This window comes from Parasteatoda tepidariorum, chromosome 10, assembly GCF_043381705.1.
Source record: "Parasteatoda tepidariorum isolate YZ-2023 chromosome 10, CAS_Ptep_4.0, whole genome shotgun sequence".
NCBI classification, from domain to species: domain Eukaryota; kingdom Metazoa; phylum Arthropoda; class Arachnida; order Araneae; family Theridiidae; genus Parasteatoda; species Parasteatoda tepidariorum.
Genome location: NC_092213.1, coordinates 51,611,413 through 51,623,383, shown reverse-complemented (window position 1 = coordinate 51,623,383; position 11,971 = coordinate 51,611,413). Strand labels below are relative to the sequence as shown.

The window sequence follows — 11,971 nt, the reverse complement described above, 5'->3', positions numbered from 1 at the left end:
GCTATAGAAGAAAAGACTGATAACTGTTATTATAAAAATGTAAATATATATATATATATATATATATATATATAGCCATAACATAGTCAAATTAAAAACAGAATATGAGTTTCTTCTAAGGGTTTTCTACAACAAAAATAAAACTAAAAACGTTGTTGTTATAGTAATTCGAAGCAATAATTTATTATACGTCAATGTAGACATAATGCAGATTTATAGCCCCAGTAATAGTATATACATCAGTGATGTCAAGAAAAATTTATAACACACGGGTATTAAATTGGATTATTAAATTGTGAAGATATTTCCTTATTCGGCAAAACAGTATCTGAGAAGGAAAAAAAATTTTTTAGTTTTGAGCAACGGCGTTTATTTTTTTTTTTTTACACTACTCTACGACATTTATTACGAGGTCTATATAGTTCTTGATTTCTATTCCGCTATTTTTTTTGGTTTGTCCGAAAACAGGTGAAGCACTAAAAACAAAATTATTCCCTTTGGGAAACGTTTTATTATATTTTCTAACGGGCGTTGAACAGCTGACTCAATTCTAAGTTTAAGGCTTTCAATGCTATACTCCGTATCCTTGTAATTTTGAGTTCAACCCAGAGGACAAGGAAACTCTTGGATCAAGCATTTCGACAAACTAGCCTTCGTGAAAGACTTTTCTGATGAAACTAACCCGCAATTACGAAACATGAAGAGGAAAACCACGAAAATCTACCACGGTTAGTCTATCTACAAGGGGATTCAAACCTATGATCCGTCTACTACTGAGGATATTTTCTATCAGCACTGTGATTGATGCGAGGAGGAAACAGAATTCGTATCAATCAGCCACCGTGACTCTGTTGGGATATATTGAAAATAAAGAAAAACAACCTAACAGGAAATTTGCTTAAGAGAGATTATGATTTTAGGTTATAGAATGATATAATAAATTTAATGGCTTACGTACTAAATAGTTACAATGAAAAATTAAATTAAAAAATAATTGAAATTATCGGGAAATAAATTTATTTTTTGATAAAAAAATATTATGATTAATAAATTTTTTTAAATAAGTAATTAAGTTTAGAAAATTAATTTAACTGAAACTTTTTTTAAGGCCACATAATCCCATATTAGATTTGAAGTACTAAATATTTCACTATCATAGTAACTTCATAGTATACTTTCACTATCACAGTATAACTATTTCAGAAAACAAAGGAATTGCAGAATAAGGTGTGGAACTAAAGCTTCTTCATAAAATATTTTGATTAAAACTACCTTGCACTTGCGTAACATGCAGAAGAAAACCCAAAATTTCCCCCCTATGAATACGAATGACACTCATTGCCATAAATTTAGCACACATAGAAAGATATGTCAGATTGAAACGAAATTTTACATCCGTAAGTAAAACATTGATATAAGTAAGGGATTAAAAAATCAAAGCAAAAAGATTATTTATTACAGGAAAAAATACAAATGAATTGAGGTTTTAATACCCTCTTCGTGGTCGAATACAGGATGCAATACGGTCCGACATTGAGGCATGCGAGTCCCTCATGATGTCCTGCGGCATTTCTTTGCACAATTACTTTAAAAACCCACTAAATCGACGAAACTCGAAGGCTGTCAAACTTAAAGCCCCAAATGTTCCCAGGTATGCTTGTTCGGTGACAAATCTGGGAATCGAGCAGAACATATAAAGATAGTAACATGGCGGAGGCATTCCGCTGACACCCTTGCTGTGTGTGGCCAAGCATTATCTAGTTGAAAAATGGCTCCTGATTGCCCTGTCCTGAGTAGCAACACATGTGGCTGAAGGGTGTCACGAACGTATCAATATTAAGAGTCATCAAGTGTCGTTTGCGATGGCACCCTATATCATCCCACCAGCAGTAGGAACGTCGTGCTGCTATATAGTGTGTGCAGGAATGAGGCGTTAACCACGGGGTCTCCACATTCGTACATGATTGTCATAACTGCCAAATTAAATCTGGATGCATCAATGAAGAGGACGTGGTTCCAATCGGTTGCAGTCCGATCCCGTCGAAAGCTACACCCAGGGTTGGCTTTTTGCCGGCAGAAACTGGTTTTTGCCATGCCAGTGGCAGAAACTGGTTATAACCGGTAAAAACTGGCAGAAACTAAAAAAACTTCTATATTAGTTCTAGTAATTGCTTAATGACATTTTGTTTAAGTAAACTGAAAAATTTAACTCCATGTAACTGTAACAAACTTTTTAATTCATTGTTTGTAAATATATATTATTTTGCTTATATTAAATATAAAGAGTGCAGTATATCAAATATTTATATATAATGAAGAATAAAGTAATGTAATAATAAATATAATTACTAGATTTTAGTTTATTATATTAAATTCTGAAATTTAGTAATTATCATTTAACTCTTAACATAATAGAGCTATTTTCAAATAGTTTTTTCTTTTCAAGACATAATTTGCATGGCAACAATGCAATTATTATAAGAGTAACAGTTTGAATCTTTTGTGGATGGCAATGCCTGCTGGTTCTGATGGATTTGAGAGAATCTTCTCAAATTTCTCTTTCGTGCATAGCAAATTGAGAAATTGTTTAGGTTTAGAAACTGCATTAAAACTTGTCTTTTGTTATATATTACTGCAGAGTACAAACAATGTAATATTTGATTTTGAATGGTGATAATTTTGTAAATAAATTGTACTTTGTTTAACATTTAATTGCTTTTTCTATGAATTATCCATTATATGTCAATCTCAGTACTTACTTTTATGTCATTTTCTGAATTTATGCCACAAATGAGGCAGAAAAGGGTTTTTGCCATGCCGGTTTTAACCGGTTTCTACCAGTGGTTTTAACCACCTCGGCAGAAACGTGCCAACCTTGGCTACACCACTCTAAACGGAGCCAGTGGTGGGTGTCAGTTCTGCCAACACTGTACAATACAAACGCACACCGCTTCTACAGCACAGCAGATGTGATGGTATGAGGTGCCACAGCGGATGAGGTGCCACAGCGGTGAGGTGCTTAGTGGTACGTTTGTGACGTCCTCCAGTCACATGCATAGCCCCTCATGACAGAGCTCCCAGGAGCCATTTTCCAACAAGCAATGCTTGGTCTCATACAACAAGGTAGACACAGAAATGCTTCCGCTACATTGCCATCCTTATTTGGTCTGCTCGATCCCCAGACTTGTCACTGAACGAGCATATCTGAGATCACTTGGGACCGCAAGCTGGACAGCCTCCGAGTTTAGTCGATTTAACGGTGTTTTTATAGTAACTGTGGAACGAGATGCCTCCGGACATCTTAAAGAACTTGTATGCCTCAAGGCCCGACCGTATCACATCCTGTATTCGCTCCAGAGGTGGTGCAAAAGGGTGCAAATACTTCTATTTATTTGTATTTTTTTCCTTCAACAAATGGTCATTTTTCTTCGATTTTAATCAATGTTGTACAGATGTAAAATTTCGTTTCATTCGGACAATTCATATTAGGCGCACTAACTTCAAGACTATGGGTATATAATTATTAAATTATCTCTAACTTCTAATTGTAGTTCAGAATTGAGGCCTCGGGCTGAGAGCAAAAGAATATGAGACTAATAATCACAATTATAACAGTACATATAAAGGTAAGTCTAGTATAAATGGTCATAGATTTTTAAAATCGAAATAAATCTTCAAAGAATAACGATACTAGAAATGTTTTTGTATATTTAAAATTCTTATACATTTACTCAACATATTTTATGCAAAAAATAGTGAAATATTGTAAACAAAAATATGAAGAAAAAAAATTGTTTGAATATGAACTCACAAACGACCGATTTCGCAGTAAGGTAGAGAAGAATTAGCTATCCAATACAGTAAAGAAAAAAAGAAATTGAAGAATGGAAAATAAAGCATTTCATAACTTAATCATGAATAACTTTTTTTTCAAATTACAAAGAACGATTTCTTTCATGGAAAATAAAGCGAAAAGAATCAAATAAACAAATTTTAATGTACTGTTCTAAATCCATATTCTTTTAAATTTAGATATATCCTTTTAAATTTAGATTTTCAAAATTTGTACATGTTTTGTAGAGCATCTAATACATCGTATCCTTTTTAATTGTGATATTGTATTTACATTGAGTCAACGCAGTGGTTTGTATCAAATCCTGAATCTGTTGAAAAAGATTATTTCAAATTTACTTCTTTTTCACTGATGGAAGTGTCTATTTTTTCTCCAGACTTTAGATTTTCACTCGGTTCTAGACTTACTTATAAGTTTTTTTTTGCTTCTGGTAGTCCATTTTTTAAACTGTATTTGACATATTAACATCAGGAAATTATGCAATATAACGTAGTTCTAAGCATTATTAATTTAAGATGAGCTCCGTTGTTATTTAAAAAGACCCATCTCCGATTTAGTATCCTAACTTCATTTTGTCGGTGACGTTAAGTTAATTTGAGTAAGCTGCATTTCTTGCATTAGAACAATATTTTTGTTTAAGATTCTTCCAGAAGCAGGCATGTTCAGAAACGTGTAATTAGGAAAAAAATTAAATCGAAATTAAAAGTCCCCGTTGCTTTGAGGACAGATATTGTGTTCTCGGGAATTGCCAGTATTCTCCAGGACTCATTACAGTCTTAGAAAACTGATGCAGGTAGCATTCCATCTTCTCATTTTTATCTTTCATCACTCAGGCTGGATTGGGGATATATTCTTCTGCATTGCAGCAAGTGAAAATATTAATGGTAAAGCCTTTTTTGAAAGATGATATTGTAGAACAGTGTTTCCCAAACTTATGACTTTAGTGTACCCTTTCTAAATTTTTCGTAATGCTGTGTACCACTAGTAAAAAAATGAATGTATTTTTCTTTTAAAAATGTTTATTTTTCTTTTTTGGTCCAAAGTTTTATTAATAAGTTTATTTGCATCAGTGAGAAGGATGATATTGTTTTTCCTGCGATAATTCATTATAATTCGGTTATCTTGTGGTCAATTTTAGTCAGAGATGCGATTCCAAGTCCAATAATCTATTTCTTTTTTTCGACTCAATGTCCACGAATGTTGAAAAAGCGACTTCACATAAATATGAAGTTGGAAAAGGCAAAATATATTACACAACTTTTTCTGTTAAGACAGGATACATATTTTGCATTCGCAGCATGTTAAAGAACACTCCTCATGTTTATTTTTCAAGGATCAGTCTGAAACCAGTTCCAATAATTGCTCTTCTTCCGCATACGACAATTTTTCTGGCATGGATGTTGTATTAATATTAAACGGATATCTTATCCATTCAATATTTTTTTTCAAATTGGGGAATTGCACAAAAGTTAAAAATCACAACTGGCTGTTGACACCACTAATTATACAACTCTGCAAAAAATAGTCAATAGAAAAATACGCAATCGAGAATTTCCATGGCTAGCTTTGATTTTAAATAAAAAAAAATTTACATTTTCGTTTGTTGCAAGATATTTTGCATAAGAATGCGTACCCCCGCTAAACTGGTCCCGTACCCCTAGGGGTACGCGTACCACACTTTGGGAAACACTGTTGTAGAAGATATGACCCACTTCTGTCAAAACAAAACTAGGTCGATTGTTCAACGATTGATCTTTTTCATCCATGATAAAAATGTTCCAGGCCCTGATAACTCTTTTTTTCTCCCAGATGGAGTAGTTAGAAGTATGCATTTACTTAGTTTTGATTGATATGGTTTAACTTCACGCAAATAATATAACTTTTATTATAGTTAATTAAAATAATGAATTAGGAATAGCTTAAGCTAATCGCATCCAGCTTTTTTATTTGTATCATTATAACGATGCTTTATATCTAGTTTTTTTTAGTGCATCCGAGAATTTTTACACAATTACACCAAAAAACGAAATCTTTGTTTCTGCATTCGTTTAATAGCTTTTTTTCTAAGCACTGAACCACGACCCATGAGAATTTTTTTGAAATTATTGTTCTTCAAATGACGTTTCTTGGAATTTGAAATGTTTGATACACTCTCTTTACTGAATATGACCCAATTTGTACAGCATCCATGGCATTTGAAAAATAATTTTCATTCCCGATCTCTCTAACTTGAATTAGTCTTTCTTATATATTAATTTGGCATATTGAAAAGTAAAATTATTATTTGGCTCACATTACTTATACATTATTATAGAGATATATGCTATGAAACAGTCAGATAGTGAAAAGAAAAGTAGTGTATTTATGCATTTCTAAAATTCTGAGCATTATGCATTCTGAGTTTACGACTATCGATGTTCAACTCCATTGGTCTTGAAAGTTAGAATTCACCCAGAAGACAAGGCAAGTCCGGGATAAAGCATTGGGACAAATTAACCATCGTGAGGACTTTTTCATGAAAATAACCTGGATTTATGGTATATGGAGAGAAAAACCTTAAAAATCTCCCATGGTTAACTCGACGGCAAGGGGGTTCTAACCCATGATTCACCTATCACTAAGAATATTTTACGTTATCAATTTGGAGTGAATTACGTTAGCAGAATTCGTATGGGGAGAATTACGGGAGCAGAATTTGTATCGACTAGCTACCGCTGGCATTCGAGCCTGGGTCAGCACATTGGGGAAGCTAACCCTCTATCCCCTGAGCCACCGTGGCTAAATCTATATACGTATTAATAAAAAGTGGTCACCATCCTCTATTTTATCTAGCTATCTCTCTTAAAGTTGAAATAGCAACTTCGATCATAGTGTCACTTTACTATTTTTGCTTCTTACTCAGGAACTAAAATTGGACAATATTTTTACCTTAAAAGTCAATTTAGTCCAAAATTCTATCAAATAAATTATGTATCACTAAAATGAGGCCAAAGAGTTAGTTTGGTGAAATTTACTCAAACATGAGAAACGTTCCAACTGTTCATATATGGATCTCAATCTCCTTATCATAACATGCAAGAAACTAAATACACTAATGAATAAAATAATTTATATATCTATATTAGCCCTCTCTCTATGTATACGTAACTCTTCCTGAAATACGCTTAATTCTAATGTAATAAGGCTTTTGTAGATTGAAACAACGCTTATATACCAATAAAATAATACTCTCATTCTAAATCAATAATTCTACATTTCTCCCTTAATTGTTAGGGTATACATGGCTGCTCATTGTATAACTAAATTGAATCATAATAAACTAAATTCAACTTAGAGGAAAAGATGCTTTGTATGAGTTATTACTTTTGTCAACTGTAGAAAATATAATTACTAAATATTAAAGTATTGGAGCAGCTGTTTCTTTTTTTCCCTTTTTTTTTAAATATCTGGTGTATTTTAAATGATGGTTTCTACTTATCTATTCCAGCATGAAGTTAAAACTTCGTTCTTTGAATAAATTAATAGTTTTTATTTCAGCCATAGTACTGGTGTATCATATAGCATCAATTCATTCATAAACATTAAATTTTAAACTGCGAAAAAATCATCACTCACCATTCAAGAGAACTTATGTTTCCCAATGAATCAATTCTACTGTTTATTTAGAAAATTAACGCTTCAATAGGTTTCGCTATTTTGAAAGTACAGCCTACTTGCGATATTTATTTTCGAGAAAACGGTGTGTGAAAAACACATGACTGAATACTAAATGAAGAGATAAAAAGATGGTGACACACAGTAGAAATATTCATCTATGTCGACACAATAACATCATAATTTATTTCGAGAACCTTTTCTAAAGTTTGATAGATTTAAGTCATTATTAATTCACAGAGATTATACGCATAATTTATAGTCCGTGACAACAATGAAAATTCCCTTTACTCTTTTAAAATGCACAATAATTCGATTTGCTTGGATAATGTTTTGATCAAGGGTGGCGTATTACTTATGAACGTGTAAAACTTCTTTAAGTAAATGGGCAAGGGAATAATTTACGGACGCTATTAGTTCAACTGTAAATTATGTACACATCTATAGGTGCATATTTACAGTAAGAGTTTTATTACGATGAGTATTACCTTAACAATTTTAAAATGTATATTGATTCTAATTGCTAGGATACGGTTTTAAACTCATGGTATCTTTAAGAAATCTGACACACCTTAAAATTAATAAGAGCAAAATTTATAGGTCTCAGTAGAGCAATTATAAATTAGGCTACAAGTGCAATAAGTGCTTATTTACGGGTATAACTCCATAGATAATGACAACAATGAGAATAAAGTTGTAATCAAGGGTGGCGATAAACCTGAAAATAACTATTTGTTACATGGTAAGTCAACAAAAGAGGTGGACTTAAATTGATTAAATAACCGGTTACTTTTTCTCAGGGATTTTTTTTTGTTAAAAAATCACTTAATGATAAAAAAAAAAGAAGAGAAAAACAACAACAATGCAGAAAGACTGGGGAAAATAGAATTTTTATTAAAATGCCCAGTGTTTCGATTCAAACTTTTGATTCTGCAGTATCCATCAATTTGTGATGGACAGATTTATGCAAAAGGGAGTTTTTTTTAACAATTTATGTTTTAAATTTCCTTTATTCCTTTTTTTTTTTTAAAAAAATATTAATATATTTTAACCCACTAATTATTATGAAAAATATTACAGTAACATACAATGTGCCAATAATAAAAAAAAATATCATTATTTCGAAGTTCTAATCTATGCATTAAATGTATTTTGCATCCAGAAATATTTTAATCTCTTATTAAAGTTCTTTACATTCAGTATGTTGAACTAAATTTTTTCATAATTTTTTTTATTTTTGAATTAACTTTTTATAGTCGTAAATTATTTCTAATATGAATATTTTTTAACAAAATATTCAATCCAAGCTAAGTTTTCAAAAAGTGGTCATTAAATGAAAAGCATCTATCAGTATCGGTCACCGACTCATTAGGCTTGAGGAAAAAGTGGCTATTAAGTTATTGGAGATTACCGGCCACTGGCTCCTAACTGAAAATTAAAATTTTCTAGTCTAGGTGTCAAATCTCTTATAAGTGAGTGAAACTTCTTAAGAGGATGCTGTACCACGGGAGTCACGGCAAACTTTCTTTCATCTGCATAGTAATTTCAAAACTTAAGCATGGGAAAAGTGAGTCTATATTTAGAGTAAAATCATGAAGTAAACTCTAGAGTACACTATAAAAAATTTTTAAAAATATCGAAATGCAAATAAATTATGAAAGTATTACGTTGTGGTATAATATTCATAATGCAGAGTTAGTTAATTATTAGTGCAAATTTCATACCGATTTATGGTTGCAGTTAGTGTATATTTACATATATAAGCCGTAACTACAATGATAATATCCTGCGCCATTTTAAAAGGCTGTTAAATCGGATGCATGTAAGAAATGTCTCTCTTAAATCAGATGACTATTAAGTGTCATCGTAAATTCAGATAAATAGGGAAAAAAATCCTGAAATATTATAAGGAACCTATCTGTGAAGAAGCTTAAAAACCATTATAATTATAAATATATTTCCATAAAAGCTTTAAAATATTTTTTCTTGTTCCGACTGGCTTAGATGTTTAATACAAAATATATGATTAAAAATATTTCCAAAAAGCCTTGTTTTCCTATTTTTACTCAGTCAAGGGCAATTCTGTTATTTAAATAAGTGAACACAAAAATTAATCATTAACATGGTTGAAAGCAGGTTAATATTTCGAGGAAGTCGACGCCCATGGTTAAGAGCCGCTGTCCTGGCAATCAGCAAGTTGGCCAACATCCTGTGTTTGGCCACGATTAAAGGCGCTAAACACGCGAATAGTAATTGTGGCCAGGGGGATGGCACGTGTCCCAGAGGATCACGGATCCTTTCGATTTTGGCCGTGACTTTTGATATTTGAGCCCTAGTTTGGAATAAACAAAGATGATTTGAGGTGTTTGGGGAAATTCCTAAAATGTACTCGCTATACGATTTTCTGTTAATCTAATGATTTTGTCATCTTGTTTTATTTTTGGCTAACAAATGAGCTGAAAAATACAATCGGATATAAATGTGCAAATAACTGGTATCGAGATGAAAGCAAATACAATTATGCATTCTTTTTGTTGGGGAGAAATAGTTTATAATGCTGCAACTACAATGCATGTAAAGTAAAAAACTAATAATATTTAAGTCTTAAAACAATTATTCGGCCTGCAAATGAGTCGACCTAGGGGTCGAGTCGACCACAGCGAATGAGTAAAATAATATGAATTTATTGCAGATGATTAGGGAGAAGCGTTGTGCATGCAGAAGAAGAAGCGTAATAAGTCAGAATGTAAAATTTTAAAATCAGTCGCGTGACATATTTTTGAGAAACAGACAATAATTCATTAATATTGCCAAGAAAGAATATTATTTTTCATAAAACAGCTTTGACACACGCAATAAAACCTGAATTATACAATTTATTATGTAAATTAAAATCTTATAAAACAAACCAAAAAACTATTTACCATAATATTAATAAATATTTCACGCAAAAAGTATCTGTACACAGGAGAATAAGAAAATGTTTCGGAGCCGATGAACGATAGTAATAAAGGAGTTTTTGTTGAAAAAATAACTTAGTTGATTTTTGTTTTATTTTTGTGTGATTTTTTGTTTCTTAGCACACGACGTCATACAAAGGCAGCCTCTAACTAAATCAATTTCTTTTTCTACCTAATATTAGTACTTTTCCATATAGCTTTATATAGTCTTATTGACTTGATTTTAGAGCCTATTAGAACAAAATATATTTTATTTTGATACTTATTATAACGAAAATAAATACCCAGTCGGAAATATACTATCACTGTTAAAGAGTGTTTTCGTATAAAAGTGTAAGTTAAGTTGTAATATTGTTTTCTATTCCAAGTTTATTTTTGTTTTAACATTACAGTCACATTATAAACACCAGAAGTTGTTGTAACATAAAAAATCTGAAAGGATAAAATCTTGAATATCCAAAGTCATTAAATAGCGCGTTATTTAATACTTTTCGTACTATGTTGACCTTCCGTTTTTCCAATTTTATACGAAGTCATTTTTAAGATTTATTCATGTGTCAGTTTAGGGTATTGTTTAATATATTATAAAAAGTGATTAATGATATAGAGCCTGATAAAAGGGAGAAAAAAAATTTGGTTCACGTATTTCATAAGAATTAATTTTTTTTTAATTCTTACTTATGTTTCCTTAATAGTTTATTTTAGGTTTAAGTTGCAATTATAGATTATTAGTTACTATCTGCTTTTTGAAGACCAGTTTGGTCACTTTTCAAAATTATCTTGTATAATATATGAACAAAAACGAATGCACGGCACAACTGTATTTAAATATTCTAATTATTCAACCATTTCTCCAATCCTAACACCTTAAATATTTTTAAACAATATATTATCCAAATTTTTCACTGTCTAGCTGTTGCCCGTGGCTTCGTTTCGTATTTTATTTAAATTTTAACTATTTTCAAGGGAAGTCCGCGATATTGTTTGTTAAAGTTTTTTATGTGTTGAATTTATTAACAATTTAAAATCTGTCCGGCAGCCATTAAGTCATACAAATCACTGTAAAAATAAGTTCAGGACATTTCAGCATAGTAAGCAGCAAATGCATTAAGATAATTTCCGAGTGAACAATTCATGGATGGGGTTAGGGGCAGCTTCTGTTGTCAGAAACCTGGAGCACCAGCGGTTTCTAAATGAGATTGCTGACAGTTTGGCCAAAGCAGGTGCTGAAGTGGCCATTACGACTGTCGCTCCTCTTACTTTCTAAATGTAAGGCAAAGAGTATGGCCATTTGGACGGTCCCGCCGGTACACTCATGGTAACAGAGTAGGTGCCCAGGGGGCTTCTTGGCTCGGGGCAGAAATAGACGAGAACAAACTGCCATTACTCGTTTCCTCAGTGGACATTAGTCATCAATGACTTATAACGATGGTAATAAACACTTCGAAATTTGCACTAAGTGTTCTGCAGCCCAGGCCTCCCCTGACCATATTTTATCGTGTCT

The 11,971-nt window shown here is 32.0% G+C and overlaps 1 protein-coding gene across 3 annotated transcripts in view; it reads right to left on the bottom strand.

The window, feature by feature from the left end:
• Positions 1–11,971, bottom strand: part of LOC107451128 (protein kinase, cAMP-dependent, regulatory subunit type 1) — a 136,862-nt gene that overhangs the window by 60,323 nt on the left and 64,568 nt on the right. Inside the window, exon 1 of one of the 3 annotated variants that reach the window (XM_016067129.3) lies at positions 7,469–7,626. The exons of the other annotated variants lie outside the window; for them this stretch is intronic. Within the exon in view, the coding sequence (XP_015922615.1) occupies positions 7,469–7,471 (3 nt within the window). The 5' untranslated portion in view covers positions 7,472–7,626. Of the gene's footprint in view, positions 1–7,468; positions 7,627–11,971 lie in introns of those variants that run through there. 3 annotated transcript variants of the gene reach the window in all.